The sequence below is a fragment of the Microcebus murinus genome, chromosome 2 (assembly GCF_040939455.1).
Source record: "Microcebus murinus isolate Inina chromosome 2, M.murinus_Inina_mat1.0, whole genome shotgun sequence".
NCBI classification, from domain to species: Eukaryota; Metazoa; Chordata; class Mammalia; order Primates; family Cheirogaleidae; genus Microcebus; species Microcebus murinus.
In genome coordinates, this window is record NC_134105.1 from 117600582 (window position 1) to 117620973 (window position 20392).

At 40.8% G+C, this 20392-nt stretch overlaps 1 protein-coding gene across 2 annotated transcripts; it reads left to right on the forward strand.

Annotated features, from left to right (window-relative positions):
• The first annotated feature begins 1397 nt into the window (after nucleotides 1–1397).
• Nucleotides 1398–19835, forward strand: FMO2 (flavin containing dimethylaniline monoxygenase 2). Of its 2 annotated transcripts, none has more exons than XM_012765158.3 (9): nucleotides 1398–1505; nucleotides 1829–1999; nucleotides 4613–4801; nucleotides 7478–7640; nucleotides 9607–9749; nucleotides 14115–14314; nucleotides 15468–15823; nucleotides 18179–18251; nucleotides 19237–19835. In XM_012765158.3, the coding sequence occupies exons 2-9, from the start codon at nucleotides 1868–1870 to the stop codon at nucleotides 19586–19588; spliced, it is 1608 nt and encodes a 535-aa protein (XP_012620612.2). In that variant the 5' UTR covers nucleotides 1398–1505; nucleotides 1829–1867; the 3' UTR covers nucleotides 19589–19835. The 2 variants fall into 2 exon arrangements, with proteins under 2 accessions (XP_012620612.2, XP_075856494.1); XM_076000379.1 differs by having other exon boundaries at nucleotides 1427–1505; nucleotides 1862–1999.
• The last annotated feature ends 557 nt before the right edge of the window (nucleotides 19836–20392 follow it).

The following is a 20392-nucleotide window of genomic DNA, read 5'->3' on the forward strand; positions in this document are numbered from 1 at the left end:
AATTTTTCACAGGCTATTTGCAAAATTTGTGACCCAGTTGTTGACAAAGAAGCTTGCTTTTTTTTTTTTCTTTTTAATTGAGAAACGTGTTCAGCTCTTTTGTTCCTTAACCATTGATCATCACTTTTGTTGTGGTCAGTTACTCTTGTCACAGAGTTGCTCTATTTATTAGACAGAGAAAGCCTTTTATCATGACCAAATTCAGTTTGGGAAATTCCAGGGAAAATGATGTTTCCCCAAACACCTTATTTAACATTATAAAATAACCCTTCATTCCTACACTCCCGAGCTCCCTTCCCTGCTTCCTTTTTTTCTCCATACCTCTCATTATTTTATTTGATTCATTGATTATCTGGCTCTCTCCACTAGAAAGCAAGCTCCACAAGGGCAGGGAGTTTTGTCTCTTGTTCATTACCTAGAAAGTTGCAGGACTTAGAAAGTGTCTGGCACCTAGGAAGTCTTCAATAAATATTTGTTGAATGAATGTATATAAAACATCTCAGTGTCTTGAGAGCCTCTGGCCTTGTTGGGTTGGGGAATGGAGTCCTTTACCTCCATCATTTAGACTGTGTCTAAGGTATACAAGGACTTTATAGTCTCCTAATTTAGTTTTCTAATAAACGTTAATGCTGGTAACTGAGATTGTAAGCAAAGGTAAGTCATCCAGTTCTATGTCAAACCAGAAAGAAGGCAGTGGATAGGAAGACCTTAGAAGTCCCACTAGGGTCATCCAAGCCAGCATACACACAGCAGAAAAACCAAGATAAGATATGGGCCTGGGCAGGACGAGCAATCTAGGAACAGGTAACCACGGGACACTAGAACCCAGAAATCACCAAGTCTGAGCGAGCCAGGCCAGAACATGATCTGTCTTGTTCATCCGGGCACACTGCTACGCCAGAAATAGTGCCTACCGCTTAGAAATGAATATTTGTTAGATGGATGACTATACCATCTACTAAATGAAATCCATGCAACCGTGAAAAATGATGCTATGCGTACAAAAGTATTTGTATACTGGAAAGTGAAAAATCAAGTTGGCAATTATATTTAGACTAGGATTCCATTTTTTGCTTGTGTATGTGTATATATATGAATTAGGTGAAAGGATATACCAAAAAATATCAATGGTAATTATTTCTGGGTGGTGAGATTAATGGTAATTGTCACTTCTTTTTATTTATCTGTATTTGCTCAATTGTTAATGAACATTTATTACCTCATTATAAAAAGGATTTTTAAACTACCTATGCTGTAGAATCTGTTGTTACTATAAAGACATTCCATTGTTACTCTTGACCTCAGGGCATGAATCCCTTTCTTTATTTTAGGATTCCTGAGAGTGTTTGACGTTCCAGCTGGCACAATGCTGAAGGAATAAGAAGCCCCTCCCATTTCTCACAGCCACCTCCAACTCTCAAAAACATTTCTGACCTCCTCCTAGCGCACAACCCAGGGAGAAAACCATCCTGTCAAAGGGACGGTGCCAAAAGGCAGAAACAAAGGTAAGGATGACAGCTGAGGAAAGAAGCTGGAAAGAGAAAGCTCCGAACTCTGACCGGAGATTTGGCTCACATCCCTACCATGCTTTCTTATTAAATAGTTTGGCTTTGTTTAATGGGTTGCTTTTAAACATTAAACCAAGATGTTGTAAACAAGGTCTGCAGCAAAGTCCGTAAGACAGCTTGGCTTTTCTCAAGGGGAAGAAGAGACTGGGGTTTGCCTGGCATTTTATCCAGTGAGTGCTGCTAATTAAATTGCCACTGCTGCAGTGTTTACAACCAATGACCTGATCATCCCATAAGGATTCTCTTACCTTTTGTCCCAGCGAAGCAGCATTGATTGATTCACTCCTTGGCAGAAGCCGATGGCAAAAAAGGTGGCAGTGATCGGAGCAGGGGTCAGCGGCCTGATCTCTCTGAAGTGCTGTGTGGACGAGGGCCTGGAGCCCACTTGCTTCGAGAGGACAGAAGATATCGGGGGGCTGTGGAGGTTCAAAGTAAGTGAGATTTTTTATGTCTTGGACAGCTTGTGCTGCTATTTCAGGGTGAATCATAGCTATTGGTGGGCCTTTTTGAGGGATTTTTAAAGCAACTTTGATCAGATTTTATTTGTATTTACTTACGCAGCCCTACAGGATCTGCAGTCTTAGGCTGGCCTCTCTCCCCTGGTCACTGCCATCCCAATCCAGATAGCCAACCAAGGTGTGGAAAGGACCACTTCTTTTGGATGCAGTAATTTTGCTGCAGGTCATATTTTTATGATTCTCTAATATACTACTTAATAATATACAGATATTAGAGAACACTTTGCAAAATAGAAGTAACATGGATTATTTTCAAGACGCCACTCCTGTCTCAATGACTGAGCCAAATGCTTCTTCAGAGAGTAAGCCCTTGTCACTACTGTTTTTCCCTGACAAATGAACCCTGTTTGTTTGCTAAACTTTACTCATCTGTAATGCTTTGTTATAACTGCTGTGAAACTCTTCACCAAATATGTTTTATTAATTAAATTCATTCTATTAGTCAAGCCCAAAGATTGACAATGCTAGCTGTCCTTCACAATTTGCATAAAAATTAGAAAGATACATAGACAGACAGCTATAAAGATTTATAATTATTCCTTCCTACAACCTTTGAATGAGTACTAGCTTGCCACCTCCTACCTGTGAGGTCTTGGGCAAGTCACTTACACCCCTGTGTCCCAGTTTAGTCAGTTACATGTGGGGATAATAATAGAAAAGTGCGATTATCTTATAGTGCTGTTTTGAAGATTAAAGGAGGTAATTCATGTAAAAAACTTAGAACAATTCCTGGTTTATAATAGAGTTCAATAAATGTTAACTACTAACAATAACAATATATTTTATACTTGAGCCAACAGAAAATGAGGGAGGTTAAGGGAGTTGGCTGTGATCACACAACTGGAGGAATTGGCATTCAGACCTAGGCATACGTGACCCAAAAACAGCTAAATCCCTATTTCTAATTATGTCCTAACTTGCATTATTGCTCAAAAGGATTCAACCAACGTTTAAGTTCAGAACTCAAGAGCAATTACTTTAGGATCATGTATCAGGTGTATCTAAGTGAGATATTAAAAACACCTGAGAATAATCAGATGGAAGCAAAAGGTTTGAATGCATGAAAAGCAAACTCTCATTTCAGCAGAGATCATCCAAAGGCCTCTCCCTACACACTCACCAGTTGGAGGAATGGCAAGTTCGTCTAGGACCTATGCTTTGCCAATACAAACTTAGTCTCATACCAAAAGGGATGTTTTTAATATTAGGTTTCTCAAATGCATATGACCATAAAACACACAGAGAGAGTTTCTTAAGATGTTAATTCCTGGGCACCAGCCCAGACCTACTGAATCAAAATCTTCTGGGCATTTTTTATGAGTCTCAAATGAATCCTGTGAGCGCGGCATGGTCCAGGCTCACACACAGTCTGAATAAGAAAGACTTAAACTCAAATCTAACTCTGAAGACCAAGCTCCTTCTGCTAGTCTAGGCTGCCTTGTTCAGAATTGTCAAAAACCTAAGGAGCCTTTATCTGAAGATTGGGCAGGAAAGTAATGATTTTCTATGAATAATGAGAAATGAACATGCATGATTGATTTATTGTGGTGGCTAGATTAGAAGCGAATGTTTACTCTCCTTATGTTACCACTCTGTGGAAGAGACTATGGTCCTGATAATGTAAGACGAAGTAATTTATTTCAAGTAATGCATTTCTACAAGCTTTCCATCTCTTTACATCTGCCCCAATTCTGAGTTTAAAAAGCAACTACTATTTACTTGGATTATGCCTTAGTCTCTATATATGCAGAAGCATCAATAGAAGAGTTCTGGAGTAGCATTATTTAAATTTTCTTATACAAGCCTATTTGGTAGTATGCTGATGTCAAAGACACCGAATCACCATACTTGGCTCTTTTCGTGGTTTAATAGAAAGAACATTACACACGGCACTACTTGAAGAGAAAACTATAAACTCAACCATAGCAGGCACTGCCTCAGGCTTTACCAAAGTACATTCAGTAACAATTAGACTCGTGTTTAAGATTTGATTGGCGTGTGCCATTCACCCTTGTCGCTTAAAGAAGGTTGATTTGTGTAAAGCATAAAGTGAAGACCGAGGGGATCAAGTCAAGACGTGAAAACTCCAGGCACCCGAAAATACTCATTTTCCTTGGAATTCTATACTATGTTCTCTGTCCAGTGTGCCAGCGCTTATTGGTTCCTAAAGAGGTACAGGTGAGAGGCCTCCCCTGGGGAAATTTAGGAAAGGAACTGATTGTCACGAAGACTGATATTAAACAGAGAGAGACCTGGGATGCTACATATAATGTGCCAAAAGAATTGTGCCCACCCCCACCAATGCCAACATTGCTCCCAGTAAGCAACACAGGTAAGCAATAAGCAGACCCCATCACACAGAATGATGGAGTGCACAGGCTGCACCTCATCACCTAAACATTACAGTCGTACTACAGCATCGAAAGACAATCGCATCACTCAGGGTTAGATGTAGGAAGAAGAGTAGGAAATCAAGGAATTTTTTGAATGCATAATCATCGCTAATTACTTTATTTGATCCTTTAGGAAAATGTGGAAGATGGCCGAGCCAGTATCTATCAGTCTGTCATCACCAACACCAGCAAAGAAATGTCCTGTTTCAGTGACTTTCCAATGCCTGAAGATTTTCCAAACTTCCTGCACAATTCTAAACTTCTGGAATATTTCAGGATTTTTGCCAAAAATTTTGATCTTTTAAAATATATTCGCTTCCAGGTATTGTATTTTGGGGGCAAATGGGTTTCTCTACATTAGTGCAGCTCACATTTAGATAGAGAGTTACTCTGATAATGAAAGAAATTGTGAATAAAGTATCCCACTTCAATTCTCTGTCAAAAGATAAGAGCATGATATAAACCCAAAAAGTAGTGTCATTATCTCTGATATTATAGATTGTATACATTAACCAAAGAGGAAAATCATCTGTTCAAATTAAAAATTTCAATGATGATGATGCTGATGGCAAAACTGTATTTAAATTAATTAATATCTATTACCATTGAATACTCCTAGCTCCATTTCCCTTGAAAAGACATATAAAAATTTTAAACCGCTGTTTCATTTTCTTAAATTCTCTATAGAGAATCCTATTTGGATTTCTTAGAAATGTGCTAAATAAACTCACTGCTTTCCATTCATCTCAGAAACCTGTGAAAACTATTTTTTGCTTATAATTTTTTTTATGGATGCAATCTCTAGCAACATAAAGATGGCCAGACCATTTTGAAATATACTTGGAATTACCTTTTCTTATGCTTCCCAAAAAACAAATAATCAACAAAAAAACCCACAATATTCTCATTAAACATGCTGAATTTTTATCAATAACCTATAGTCTCAGAATTAGAATCCACTTAGGAAATAAAATATAAATTACATTTCTGGATAAATAACTGTTGGTGAGGCTTATTTTTTAAACACATCTCATTTTCTCAGTAAGCCCAGTTGTGTGTACACCAGGCTTATATTATATTAATTTGTAGTAGTTTATTCTGATGAAAATCTATATTTGTAAATACCATTACAATGTCCAGTTCTCTACCTAATGCAGTTTTCCCCAGTTCCTGGTAGATCTATCCTATGATTAACAGATTATTTATACCAGAAGCATTTGTAGCTTTGTCCACTTGGCTATCAATCTACTTAACAAATATATTGCCCTCTTATTATACATAATTTATATTATCTGTTTTTTTAAAGATCGTGTTAGAGTTACAAGGGAGTTATTTCTCTTGGTTATTGTGTAACTGCTGTTAATGTTTTCTGGAGGGTAGAGAGGAGGTGGGAAGACATTTCTGTTTATCGGTTTCTGAGTTGGTATAACTTATAGATGTTAGGGCTCAACTCGAGAAGCAAGCAAACTGTAAAATGCCTTGTTGCTCCTGATTGCCAATGCAGTCTACATCAGTGCGTCTCACCCTTTAATGTGCACATGAATCCCCTGGAGATCTTGTTAAATTGTGGGTTCTGGTTTAACAGGTACAGGATGAGGTCTGAGATTTTTGCATTTCTAACAAGCTCCCTGGGGATACTGAAGGTCCTGGTCCTCAAATCACATTTCAGTGCGAAATCTATAGCACTTTAGTAAATATACTACTCTGAACTACAAATCTGAAATGTTTACTCTCAGCGGAAAATTGCCCAGACATTCTAAAGCCGTTTCACAAGCTTTCTACTAATATCCCATATATACATTTTTAAGTTGAGACAGCATCAAAAATTACCAGCATTTTGAAAACTATCTGAAAATTTTGAAGCATGTAGAAAAGACTCAAATACTTGCAAAGGAGAAGCATGTCAATTTTCTAAAAGTGTGACAAAGTTTGCCTCCATTTTACATTGTTTCTTATATACAGCAACATGAAACATTTATGTACACTTTTAAAAATTAATAGACCTCCAGTGAACCACATTTTTAAAAATCAATGAAACAATAAATGATTTCATCCAAATGAGATCATGAACTGTATTGCTAACATGATGTACTCTGTTTTAAAAATAATGAACATTAACAACTACCGTTCGATGGAGTACTGGCCATGTGCCAGGCACTCTGCCAAGTGCTTCACGTGAAATACCTTCTCAGCTACAGAGTCTACACAGAGATGGACACATAAAAGGTTATTGGTAAATGCTGACTGGTCACTTAAACGATTAGTTGTGTTTTGTATCCTTGTCCAGACTGTCAACCTAAATAACAATCAGAGGCCATCTAAAAGAAAAAGTATTTATTTGGGAATAAGGCATTGTAATGGGAATACACATGCCATAATAAGCCATGTGTGTATTCAGGGAGAAAAAAAGAAGATAAAGGTTTTTAAAGGACAAAAATGAGGAGGATTATATAATCATTTTGATATAATTATATTTGGCTATAAAGATCAATAACAAGGGAAATGGCAGTCTGGGATTAGATAGGCAGTAGCTGGGCAGATTTTCTTGCAGAATTATTTTTTGTGCAAGGTTGCCATTGCTTTTTGTGCAAGATTGCGGTTTTTGTAGTCTATTTTGTTATCAGGCATCTAAGTGTGAGACCCCTCTCTTCCTGGCCTTCCCTGGCTCTATTGGTTAGGGTCTTCTTAATATTAGTGACTTCATTTTTATTTTGACAACTTTCACAAGACCTTCCCTTCCTTTTCTTTTATCTCTCAAGTTCTGATTCAGTACTTGACGCTCTTTACAGACTGGTTCCCCTAGTGAGGCAGGTGCACAAAGCAGCCATGAGAAAGGTACCCTTGGCAGTCTTTGCCCTGAGTGGCTTGAAATCAGACTCAGATGAAACCTAGATGGAGTTATTCATCACATTCTGCCCATCCCTACTGCAGCGCCCCAAACAAGGCCCCTGTTATGCCAGAATAATTCTCAGTGATGCCTTCTCTGTGTTTGTTCAAGACAACCGTCATTAGTGTGAAAAAATGCCCAGATTTTTCATCCTCTGGCCAATGGAAGGTTGTTACCCAGAGCCACGGCAAGGAGCAAAGTGCCATCTTTGACGCAGTTATGGTTTGCAGTGGCCACCACATCCTACCTCACATCCCACTGAAGTCATTTCCAGGTGAGACTGTGTGCATTCCCGGCTTTTTGGAGTAGGTTTCCAGGTCCTTTACATGCAGTTTGGATTGACAGGCAGGATTCACTGCTGCAACTGGGCATAATATTAGGATTGGGAGAGGGCTGGAAAGATGAAAGACTCCAAACACCATTTTTGTTTCTGTTGACCTCTTTGGGTCTTCATTATGCCGAAAGCTCAACTAACATCCTCCGAGGTCACTAAGTCTTCCCCAGAATTTCAGAGAATTCTCGTCCAAGCTGGTTCTCTGTTGGAGAGGCCCTTTTAGCCATGTGCCTGCCTTGGCCTTTTTCTATCCTGCCAAACACCTGTGACTTTTTTGCATCCTAAGGCTTTTCCTTAGAGACACACTCATGGACAGGGGTTCCTAGAAAGAAATGCTCCTGCAGGTTAGTGGTGGGGAGAGCAGTACAAGAGAAGAACCTTGCATCCATCTATTCTGGAGCCTCCCAGCCCTTCCTGCAGAGAACACACTTCCTTCCCAAGGCCTTCAGGAAAGCAACTGATGCAGGCCTCACAATGCAATCCCCTCTGGAGCTTCGGAAGTCCGGGTGCCTGGGGCCCCAGCCTCCAGGATTCAAATGCTGTGGGGTAGGGCTAGATCAATAAAGTGTGCTCAGGTGATTTTAATATACAGTCAGGATTGAGACCTGCTAATCTAAAGCAGTGGTTCCCAGATAGAATCACCCAGAGAGAGCCTTTCAAAACACAAACTGCTGGGCCCCAGCCCCGTATTTCTGATTTAGCAGGTATTATGCTTTGAATGTCCCCTCCGAAATTCATGGTGAAATTAATCCCCAGTGTGGCAGAATGGAGAGGTAGGGCCTTTAAGAGGCGATTGGGTCATAAAAGTCCCACGCTAATGAATGGATTAATCCATTCACGGATTGATAGATTAAAGGGTTGATGGATTAATGAGTTATCTGGGAGTGGAACTGGAAGTTTTATAAGAAAAGAAGAGAGACCGGAGCATAGCACGTTAGAGCATCAGCCCCCTCACCGAGTGATGCCCTGCATGGCCTCGGGAGCCCTCGGGGCATCCCCACCAGCAAGAAGTCTCACCAGATGCAGCCTTTCGACCTGGGACTTCTCAGCTTCCATAACTGTAAGAAATACATTCCTTTCCTTATAAAACACCCAGTTTCAGATTTTCTATTAAAAGCAATAGAAAATGGACTAAGAGAGCAGGTCTGGCATGAGGCTGAAAATTTTCATTTCTAACAAGTTTCTAGATGATGCTGATGTTGCTGGCCAAGGAACCACACTTTAAGAACCAATCATTTAAAGACTCTTTCAAGCAACTGCACCATCAATGGCAAACACTTGAATATAAAGGCATGTGTTCCCGGGAAATGTAAAAGTAGTAACTAGTAGTAACTAGGAAAGGACACAGACAGGCTTGTCTGCAATTAACCACCAGCAAGTCACTTACTTACTGCAACATGGAAACCATCTCTCCGCTTCTATATGTCTGGTTTTTAGTTTATTTTAGTTTTTGTTTGCTTTTGCAAAATAAGAATGCTAGATATTATTCTAATTATTATACAAGAATAGCACTTCATGAAGTAGTTAAGAAATATTAAAAAGAGTATCTGCCGTGTGACATTAAAGGTGTCATCGTGCAGTCCAAAATAGTGTAATGGGTAGTCAGAAGCCAGCATGTGACTCTGCTGTATTCATCACCATTTGTCTGTCTCTGATAAATATACGAGCTGCAGCCTCCGAAATCAACTCCTTTGGTCCTGTTCTATATGCACAGTACCTAACCTTTCTTATTTGCTTTACACTTTGAGTTTGCCAATTGGCCTTGCTACTGTGACTTTTATAAGAGGGGAAGAGGCAAAACAAATGATTGACTCCGGAGAGGAAAAGCTGAAAATGCAGTCTTATTTACATTAGCTTGACATAGCTGCTCAGACGTTCATAGTTTTCTCTCCTCTTCTCCCTGCAGGTATTGAGAGGTTCAAAGGCCAATATTTCCATAGCCGCCAATACAAGCACCCAGGTGGATTTGAGGGGAAACGAATCCTGGTGATTGGAATAGGAAACTCGGCCTCAGATATTGCCGTCGAGCTGAGTAAGAAGGCTGCTCAGGTGCGACGCTCTCTGCTTAACTTGTACCGTGGGGTAGAGGAAAGGGGAGGTGCCTATTGGAGAACCCCAGCTGCATAACTGGGTCTCCATTACTCGCTGACTGATTGGTTGGTGGCCCAGTATGGTATCATAGAAAATCTGGAAGTCAAGAAGCCAGAGTTTACCTCCCAGCTATGTCACCAACAAGCCATGTCCCCTAGAGTAAGTCATCTCACTTCTCTGGGTGATGGTTCCCTCATTTTGTAAAAAGGAAGTTTTGACCAGATGATTTTTAGTACAAAAAGCCTTGTTTCTACCCAGGAGGCCTAATGAGAAGTTGACCTATTCATATTTTGGGGGGTGCCTTTTAGTAAATTAGGGCATACTTTGATTATATTTGAAAAGTAGATGATCTTCAGTTACCCAAGGATCATGAAAAGAAAGATTAAACAGGAGGTTAAACTCTCAACTAAGGGCTGGGCGCAGAGGTTCACGCCTGTAATCCTAGCACTCTAGGAGGCCGAGGCGGGCGGATTGCTTGAGGTCAGGAGTTCGAAACCAACCTGAGTGAGACCCCGTCTCTACCAAAAATAGAAAGGAATTAATTGACCAACTAAAAATATATATAGAAAAAATTAGCCGGGCATGGTGGTGCATGCCTGTAGTCCCAGCTACTAGGGAGGCTGAGGCAGGAGGATCACTTGAGCCCAGGAGATTGAGGTTGCTGTGAGCTAGGCTAACGCCATGACACTCACTCTAGGCTGGGCAACAAAGTGAGACTCTGTCTCAAAAAAAAAAAAACTCTCAACTAAGATCATAGATACTTAGGTGTTCCCCACGGCCCTCCCACCACTGCGGTCTTGGCACCTGTTCAGGAATGACACCAGCTGACCTGCCGCAGAGTCAAACATTACAAGACGCAGATGCTGACAGAGGTGGTCAGGAATGGCAGAAAATAAATCCCTTCTGGAAAGGCAAAGACGGGAACATAGCTAAGGGTCCCTCTCAACAGGGCTGCACCAGATGGCCTATCACGCTTACACGGGCCTCCTCAGCCTGGGATCTCTGGCTGACAGGACTTCCATGGCCATGTCCACACCAGCAAACATTTCCTGTCCTGAGTCTCGCACGTTCAGGACTTGAGGTGCCCAGTAGCAAACATGACAAACAAGCATGGCGCCTGCCCAGCAGCTGGATGAAGGGGCTGCACTGGGAGGTGTCAGAGTCACCTATCAGTCAGTGTCCTCCGTTCCAGCCTGGGGACAGAGCAGGACACTAGCACTAGAAACAGATTTACTAGGACCTGAGAAGCCGTCACCTTTTTTAATGAAAAGAAACCACTCTTCACTTTTCAAATCTTTAAGACCTCAGTGTGAGTGACAAGTGAGGAGGCAGGAACTCTAAAAGCTGGGAGCAGAGCAGGAAAGCGGGAGCCCGCAGTTGCAGGCTCCGTGGTGCTGGGAATACCCGCAGAGCTCCAGGAGGGGGGCAGGACGGGGCAGGATGAGAGGAGCTGACGCAGCAGTCCGCCAAGTGAACACCCGTCCTGGATCACTACCTTTTCTCAGGTCAGTAACTTGGACGTAGAACAGACGTTCCAAAGACATCAAATCTTGGATTGCAAGAGCCGATTCCTTTTATGGGTCTTGCTATGTCAAAAGCCTGCTTACAGTGCCAGATTCATGATTAAGAAACTAGCTTGGCTATATTTGTGTGCCTTGTGGCTCCTTTAAACAATCTGTTGCATAGAGTGTCTCTTCGGTGTTTATTAGAGTACTAGCATAAATCTATATTATGATAACACTTTTTACACAGAGTAATATACTCCCAAACCTTCTGAGAAGAGACTCTGATTTTGACCAGGCACGTTACAGGAGCTACGCATGTAAGGGACGGAGCTAGGTGCATGTTGAAATTACAACCTGGACTCACCGAAACCCTGAGTGTGCCCTGCTGTGTTAAATGAAGTTCACCTTCATAAGGATATGGCACCTTCTGCCACAGACCAAAAAGCACAACTCAAGGGTCATCCACACCCTTCCCACCAAAAACCAAATCTCCGGCCCTTGGCTTAAAGCACGCATCTCAGGGAAAGCAGCCTGCACCTAAATTCCCACGTGTATCTCACTGCTGCGGCTAGTGGAGCCAGCCAGGGTAGACTCCCCTGCTGAGGAAAGGGTCACAGCAGAAAGAGAGCAAATAAAATAGGCAGAGCATCCAATTTGAGACATGGATTGATCCTAAGGAAGAAGGGTCTCGAGACAGCAAGTAATGGAAAGAAATGCTAATGTAAGTGTCTCTGTAAGTATAGTCTCTCAGACCTAACCAAAGTATGGCCACGCCAGCATAAGGCAACAGCAGGATTAATTCAGAACGCAAGTCTATACCACACGCAGACCAGCAATAGAGTGTCTGGTGCAGGTGCTCCTTCACACGCTAAGTAGCTGAGGCCCTTCCCCACAAAATTAGCTTCAAATTCCGGCCCATTCCAGATGTGAGGCACTGTGTGAAACCTCTCTCCTCTAGCCTAAATTTACAAAATATTAACAGCTAGCAGCACTTATCACTTGCCAGGCAATATTGTAAGCATTTTTTATATATCACCTCATTTTTTTTTTAATTTTTTTTTTATTTTGGCATATTATGGGGGTACAGATTTTAAGGTTTCAATAAATGCCCATTTCCCCCCCTCCCCCCAAAAGTCTGAGTCTCCATCATGACCATCCCCCAGATGGTGCACATCTCACTCATTATGTATGTATATACTCACCCCCCTCCCCCCTCCCACCTGCCCAATACCCTATTACTGTAGTACCTATGTGTCCACTTAGGTGCTACTCAGTTAATACCAGTTTTCTGGAGAATATATCTGGTGCTTGTTTTTCCATTCTTGGGATACTTCACTTAGTAGTATGGGTTCCAGCTCTAACCAGGAAAATATAAGATGTGCTATATCACCATTGTTTCTTAGAGCTGAATAGTACTCCATGGTATACATATACCACATTTTATTAATCCATTCTTGGATTGATGGGCACTTGGGCTGTTTCCACAGCCTTGCAATTATGAATTGTGCTGCTATAAACATTCGAGTGCAGGTGTCTTTTTTGTAGAGTGTCACTGGATCATTTGGGTAGATGCCCAGCAATGGGATTGCTGGATCAAATGGTAGATTCAGTTGTATCGCTTTAAGGTATCTCCATATTGCTTTCCACAGAGGTTGAACTAGTTTGCAGTCCCACCAGCAGTGTAGGAGTGTTCCTCTCTCTCCGCAACCACGCCAGCATTTATTGTTTGGAGATTTTTTGATAAAGGCCATTCTCACTGGGGTTAAGTGATATCTCATTGTGGTTTTGATTTGCATTTCCCTGATGATTAGAGATGTTGAGCATTTTTTCATATGTTTGTTGGCCATTCTTCTGTCTTCTTTAGAAAAATTTCTGTTCAAGTCTTTTGCCCACTTTTTAATGGGGTTATTTGCCCACTTTTTAATGGGGTTATCACCTCATTTAATCTACACAATAATGCCGTGAGGTAGGTACTGTTATTACCCTCATTTTGCAGAGTGACAAACTGAGGCACAGAGAGATTGAAATAACTCGCCCAAGGCAACACATCTGGTAAGTGGTGGGACTGGGATTCAAACCCAGGCAGTCTGGGTCCAAAGCAAATGATCTTAACCTCTTGTGTGAATTGGTTTCCTTGCAGGTGAATCTTATGTAAGTATGTCAAGGATAGCCTTAGAAAACAAAACTCATATTAATAGAATGATATGTAAAAAATTGAAAAATAGTTCAAATACGCATTTGGATAATGGGAGAATAACGGTACCCAAGGTAAAAGATATTTTTGAAAAGAGATCAAAATATATATATTGAAGACAGGGCAATCTTAGTAAACAAGGTAAAGAATGCATCTGAAAAAGGACATAGATGTGCACTTTAAGAGAAAGGGCACTTGTGCCCCCATAATATGCTAAAATAAAAAAATAATAATAATTTTTAAAAAAGAGAGAGAGAGAGAAAGGGAATCACAGTATAAAGTCAGAGTTGGCAACTTTTAAAATATATAACAAAGTTCTTTTAAGTATGAGAGGAAGGTGATGCCCCTTATCATTCTCCCTCCAGGATCACAGAGAAGCATGCATTTATGCTCACACAGCCATTAGGCTGTAATCGTACATCTCCAAGGGTTGTAATCTTTCCCCTGCACTATAAAAGAAACGGTGTAAATGTCACTGGGCACAGCCTTTATAGGAGGTACTTCACTTTGAGATCGATCATCTTTGAAATAGAACCTCAGTAAATTGTGGGGCCACACGTGTGACACATCGCCCACAAGGGGGACAATGCCCTAATTTAAACTGCATTCCTTTTTGCTTGCCAGGTTTTTATCAGCACCCAGCATGGCTCCTGGGTTATGAGCCGCATCTCTGAAGATGGCTATCCCTGGGACATGGTGTTCCACACCCGATTTAACTCTCAGCTCCGAAACGTCCTGCCACGAACAGTTCTAAAATGGATGATGGAACAACAGATGAATAAGTGGTTCAACCATGAAAATTATGGTCTTGAGCCTCAGAACAAGTAGAGTTATTTTGCTTTTTTATGGTATAACTCATTGATCAGCAAGGTTGTCTGAAGGTGGCTGTCTTTCACAAAGGTCCAAATTGCTAACATGGCAGTTCAAACTATAACCTAACACTATGAGTTTCATACTGGATCTTGGATTCCAAACTTTTTTAGTATGCCTTTTAAAAAAATACTTACACAGATGAAGCAGAAGTGTTATAAGCTACTCCAGAAAGCAGAAGTAAGAAAGAACTTTCTAAGCCCAGAGTTGCCCATCATTGGAGAAAACTGCTTCAAGGGACTATGAGCTAACTTTCAGAGGGATGGAAGGGGAAACATCTAATTCTCCACCTAATAACTATTGTTCTTCTAACTCTGTACCTTGGAGGGTCATATGGGCAGCCTTTAAGAACGTATTCCTTTCTTTTTGTCAAAAGACAAAACTCTGTTGGTCTTGAAGTTATACAGCACTGATATTGTTTCTTTTAACAAATGCCATGTGACTGCTATATTCTGAGGGCTGATACATGTGTCATCCATCTATTGTCTTATTTTAAAGAAAAAAAATAAAAAGAAAATATTCTCAAATCTACAAAAAAAAAACTCTAGAAACATGAGCAGACTTTGTACCAAATCCATGATATCACAAACAGAGACTCCACAGACATTTGGGATTTAGAAATATCACCAAACCTAATTTTATGCATTAATTTTCACATTGATTCCTTAATAGGTTTTAAAACTGGTGGAAATTTAACAAATATTTTCTTTCTTGCTTATGATCAGATACAGGTTAAATAAAACAGCAAAAATAATTGAAGCCAGGTAACATAAAACATGGTAGAACAGAAATGGTGTAATAATCACCAGAATACTCAAGGGATTAACCCCAAGCACAGGCATTTTGTCTAAGCCCTTGGGGATACTTGCTTCTCTGAAATGTCTCTTACACACATCACCTACATGTTTTCCCTTATTTATTGAGGGGAGATATTTGTGATATGAGAATTAAGTTATAAAGTAAGAGCTGTGGCAGGCCAACTAATCAATTTAGAGTTTTATGGATATTTGATAAAGCCTTTTATTTTCAGAGCCACCCCCCAAAAACATTAAGAGGATTCAAGTAAATGATCCTTCTGAGTGCTTTTTTTTTTTCTGTGTGTTTCAGATACCTTATGAAAGAACCTATATTAAATGATGATCTTCCAAGTCGTCTACTCTATGGAGCCATCAAGGTGAAGCCGAGAGTGAAAGAGTTCACAGAAACTTCCACGGTCTTTGAGGATGAAACAGTGGAGAAAGACATTGATGTCATTGTCTTTGCAACGGGATATACTTTCTCTTTTCCCTTCCTTGAAGAATCACTTGTCAAAGTAGAGAATAATATGGTCTCGCTGTATAAATACATCTTCCCGCCTCACCTGGAGAAGTCAACCCTTGCATGCATTGGTCTCATCCAGCCCCTGGGTTCCATTTTCCCAACTGTCGAACTTCAAGCTCGTTGGGTAACAAGAGTTTTCAAAGGTAAGTAAATGGGCAGGTGCATAACTAAGGGTTTCAGATCTGGTGACGTTTGCTCAGTATTAATAAGAAGGTTGCCTTAAATAAGAAGGCTGCTGAGAAATTCGACAATTTTGACTGCTCTCAGAAGATTAACATTCTAAAAATTTAGTGGGGAATTCAAAGAATAACAAATACAGAAATTTATAATAATAATAAATTCCTGCAATCATCCCTTTAAAATATTAGACAGTTCAGGCCAGGCACAGTGGCTTATGCCTGTAATACTAGCACTCTGGAAGGCTGAGGCAGCATAATTGCTTGAGCTCAGGAGTTCGAGACCAGCCTGAACAAAAGCAAGACCCCGTCTCTACCAAAAATAGAAAAAATTAGCCAGGTGTGGTGGCTTGCACTTGTAGTCCCAGCTACTTGGGAGGCTGAGGCAGGAGGATCACTTGAGCTCAGGACTTTGAGGTCGCAGCAAGCTACAATGATGCCACTACACTCTAGCCCAGGACAACAGAGCAAGACTCTGTCTCCAAAAAAAATTAGACAGTTCAGAGAATTTCAACTAGCATAATGCTAAGTACCTGTTAACCTTTCTTTGACTCATGGCAGGTAAGTTAAATAAGGAAAACATCTATGGCTTCTGGTTTTACCTATTTGGTATTTGTAAATTCCTCATAATATGGGCAAATCAAGAGATCAGGGCCTCATCCGTACTTAATCCAAATTAACTCTTAATACCTGAACAGCTCAACCTCACAAATCCTTATAAATTATACGATTATTGAGAAGTTTCTCCCTGAGCATCTGTGTCCCACTTCCTGCCCTTCAGAAGGTTGTTATCTCCCTGCTCCAGGGCTCAACTCTGTTCAACACAAACTCACTGAATACCCAGTCCTGTGCTGGGACTTGGAGGGACAGAGAAAAATTTAAACAGATCATTTAAACAAAGTATGGCAAATGCTCTGATAGCATAATGCCTTGAGTGTTCTGGGAAGAAGAGAAAAGGCATGTAGCAGGGTGGGATGAGGAGGGCACATGGTCAAGGAAAACCTCCTGGATGACTGGGTGTCTCAGGTGCAGAAAAAGGGATAACCTGAGTAAGCACAGAGGCACGCTGTGTTTGGAGAGTTACAAGCTATTGACATTCCTCCAGCACAATGTATGAGGTGGAGAGGGATGAGAGAGAAGAAGGGCAGAGGACACAGGGACCTTGTAAGACATGCTAAGGAATTTGTATCATAAAATGTGGATCGAGTTTTACTACATCTGGCCACATACAAAAATCATCTGGTGGACCTTTAGGGACCTTGATTAAGTCTGGCCTGAGGACCCAAAATCTGCATTTTCGAAAGCTCTTCAGCCAAAGGCACCAATAAAGGGTTATAAACAAGAAACAGGAATCATCAGATTTAAACTTTGGGTAGATTATTTCAGCAGTAGTGCAGAATATAGATTTGAAAGGGGGGGAAAGAATGGATGCTCAGACCAGAGAGAAGGCTTCTGCAATAGTCTAAGCTTAAATATCATGCAACCTGGGCCAAGGCAGAGAGACAAGGTGGAAAAGAGGACATACATATGAGAAGTAGTTAAGGATAAAATCAGTGGAACATCACGATTTGCTCAATGTGGGAAAATGAGAGAAAGAGAGGAATCAATGGAAGTCTCTGGCATTGAAAACCAGGTGGACAATTGTGCTGTGAATAAAGATGAGTGTAGACAGAAGACGTGAGTGTAGATGGGAGGGCTTCAGTGAGGAGCTCAGTGTAGACTACTTGACTTGGAGCCGTCTGATGACTAGCCATATGCAAGGGGCTGGATGTTTCTCAACACATCCGAAGCTCAGGGAACACTTGTGGATGGGGGATGGAATCGTGAACGTACAATACTAACTCTTGCATCAGCCTACTTTCTCTATTCCCACTGCCCTACCGTAGATTGGGCTCTTCTCATCCCTCACCAGGTTTACATCAACAGCCTCCCAACTGGTCTCCCTAACTTTAGGCTTGCCTTCCTGGAGTTCATTTTTTAAAATTCAACAGCCTGACAGAGCTTTCCAAAAGGCAAGTCTGAGCTTGTCACCTTCTGAGGGACACTCTCTCACAGCTTCCTATCACCTTCAGGATAGAGCCCAAACCCCTGAGCGTGGCTTCCAGGATCCCCTCTTAGCCCTGTAGTCCTGCTGTGGACTCTGCTCCCCGGCAGTGTCACATAGAACGCGATGGGAGCGCCACCCACTGGAGCTCAAGAACACAGCAGCCCTGGCTGGTCCAACACAGTGAAATGGCTAAAGTTCAATGTTAGAATCAACTAGCAGATAAAGCAATGATGTTACATCAAACTTACTACTCACACTAACCTTTTATTTCTCAGGCTTGTGTAGCTTGCCCTCAGAGAGGACAATGATGGCGGACGTTATCAAGAGGAATGAAAAAAGAATTGACCTGTAAGAATGTTTTTTTAAAAAAATTCTTTACATACAGCAGTGTTTCTTGAAGTACAGGGATCCAAGTACTTGCAAGAACCAGGAAGGTGCCTGATAAAAACGCAAAGTCCTGAGCTGCAGCCCAGACTAACTGAATCAGAAGCTCTGCGGCTGAGACTGAAAGTTTGCATTTTTACTTTCTTCTTTGGTGATTCTTATACATACTATAAGAACCAACTATTTAAAGACAGGAATTGTACCAAATCAGAACATCTTTTTTCTTCATTTAATTTCATTTCAGTTTTATGCGATGCCCACATCAGATTCCGTATCTTCTCAGGCCACCCCCCCCTCGGTGGTTAGAGAGGGAAACGGGATGAGAGCAGTGGTGGCGACAGTAGCTCAAATATCTTTGGAAAGTCAAAATAAATTAGGCAGAGGTGGGTGTGAAGGTTCAAGGATTTGTACTTTGTGATGAGGTTCAACAGTGATCAAGCACCCTTGGAAAGTTGACTTGGGGGCCTTATATAAGTTGTAAGGAGTTATCTCATGTCCAAATTCTAATTTATCTAATACTTATTGACCATCTACTATATGCTGCCCACACTGCCAGGTACTTTAGAAATTTAAAAGCAAATGTTAAGCATCACCCCTGGGCAAGACACCCAGCTAATGCTTTCATGTGTGTTATCTCATGAATTTTTGCAGCAATCAAGACTAGTACATATATGCCTGGCATATGTACTTGCAGCTACTTAATAACTATAAAATAATAATCATGATTATCAACCTTGTCATAGTGCTGGAGCTTCCATGAATTTCATGGCTATTTTATGATCTATTCTCAATCAGAGATATGGGTCTCTTGATGGGATAAACTCACACTTACTACCAGAGATTCATTCAAAATCCATTCCTTCACTTTTTCAACAGATATTGAATGCCAAACATTCTTACATAACATAACCCATTTTCTGAATCTTTGCTTTTTACTTTCTTCATTAAGGTTTGGAGAAAGCCAGAGCCAGATATTGCAGACCAATTATGTCGACTATTTGGATGAGCTCGCCTTAGAGATAGGTGCGAAGCCAGCCCTTGGCGCTATCTTGTTAACAGACCTTAAACTGGCTGTGAAACTCTATTTCGGGCCTTGCAACTCCTATCAGTATCGCCTGGTTGGGCCCGGAAGATGGGAAGGAGCCAGGGGTGCCATCCTCACCCAGAAGCAAAGGATTCTGAAGCCTTTGAAGACTCGCAATCTGAAGGTTTCACCTCATTTCCCAGTTTCTTTCCTGTTGAAAATCCTGGGGATCCTTGCTGTTGTTGTGGCCTTTTTTTTCCAACTTCGATGGTTCTAATCTGTCGGCAGAATGCTTTTGGCTTTATTGCCTTGTCAGTCAGTACTTCTTAAAAGAAAAAGAAAGACCAAAAGAAAAAATATTAAATCTACATTCTAAATACAGATTTTTAGAGTTAGGAAAAGCAAATAGGAGGGCCAATTGTGGAGATTAGCAGAATTAGGTCTGTGTTGAAAACCAAAATGGGGTTAGGAAGTTTCTTTGCCCTTCCACTCTTACCTCAGTTCAACAGATTTTCCAAAAAGTGTGATAAAATACCATTGGCCCAGGTGGGTGGTGCTGCCGGCCCTGACAGGGGAGTTGTGTAGGAAAATAGTAGAATTACGCAGAATGAAAAGCAGGCCCCATTGTTTAAATTATTGAACAGTTTAAATTGTGGGCATTTAAAACTCCTGTGCAAACTTCTTAATGATCTTCCCATCCAAACTACATTTAATCACAAAGTTCTCAGATGTTAGGTCAGGCTCCATTTGCTTGGTGGGAGATCATTTGAAACTACTGGAGAAAAAAATGAAAAGATAGACTTAGAAAACAACAGCGTTGCTCAGACTTTTAGGGCCCCATACTAAAAGCTAAGCAAATAGTCACATTTCCTATATTTTGGCAGAAACACTGCTAGAAAAATAAAATAAATAATAGCTAGCTGATAAATAGTATATATTTAATGCTTATCATAGGCTAGACATTGTGCTATGTGCACATCATATATATTATTTCATTTAATTCTCACAATAATTCTGTGAGATGGGTACAGCTATTATACCCATTTTATAAATGATGAAACTGAGATTCAGAGTAATTGAG

What these genes read in the sequence shown, in the direction of transcription:
- FMO2 (XM_012765158.3), top strand. Translation starts at nt 1,868, where the DNA reads ATGGCAAAAAAGGTGGCAGTGATCGGAGCAGGGGTCAGCGGCCTGATC. An exon ending in GGTCTTGAGCCTCAGAACAA is followed by an intron (nt 14,315 to 15,467) that starts GTAGAGTTATTT and finishes TGTGTGTTTCAG; the next exon opens with ATACCTTATGAAAGAACCTA. An exon ending in GGTAACAAGAGTTTTCAAAG is followed by an intron (nt 15,824 to 18,178) that starts GTAAGTAAATGG and finishes TTTATTTCTCAG; the next exon opens with GCTTGTGTAGCTTGCCCTCA.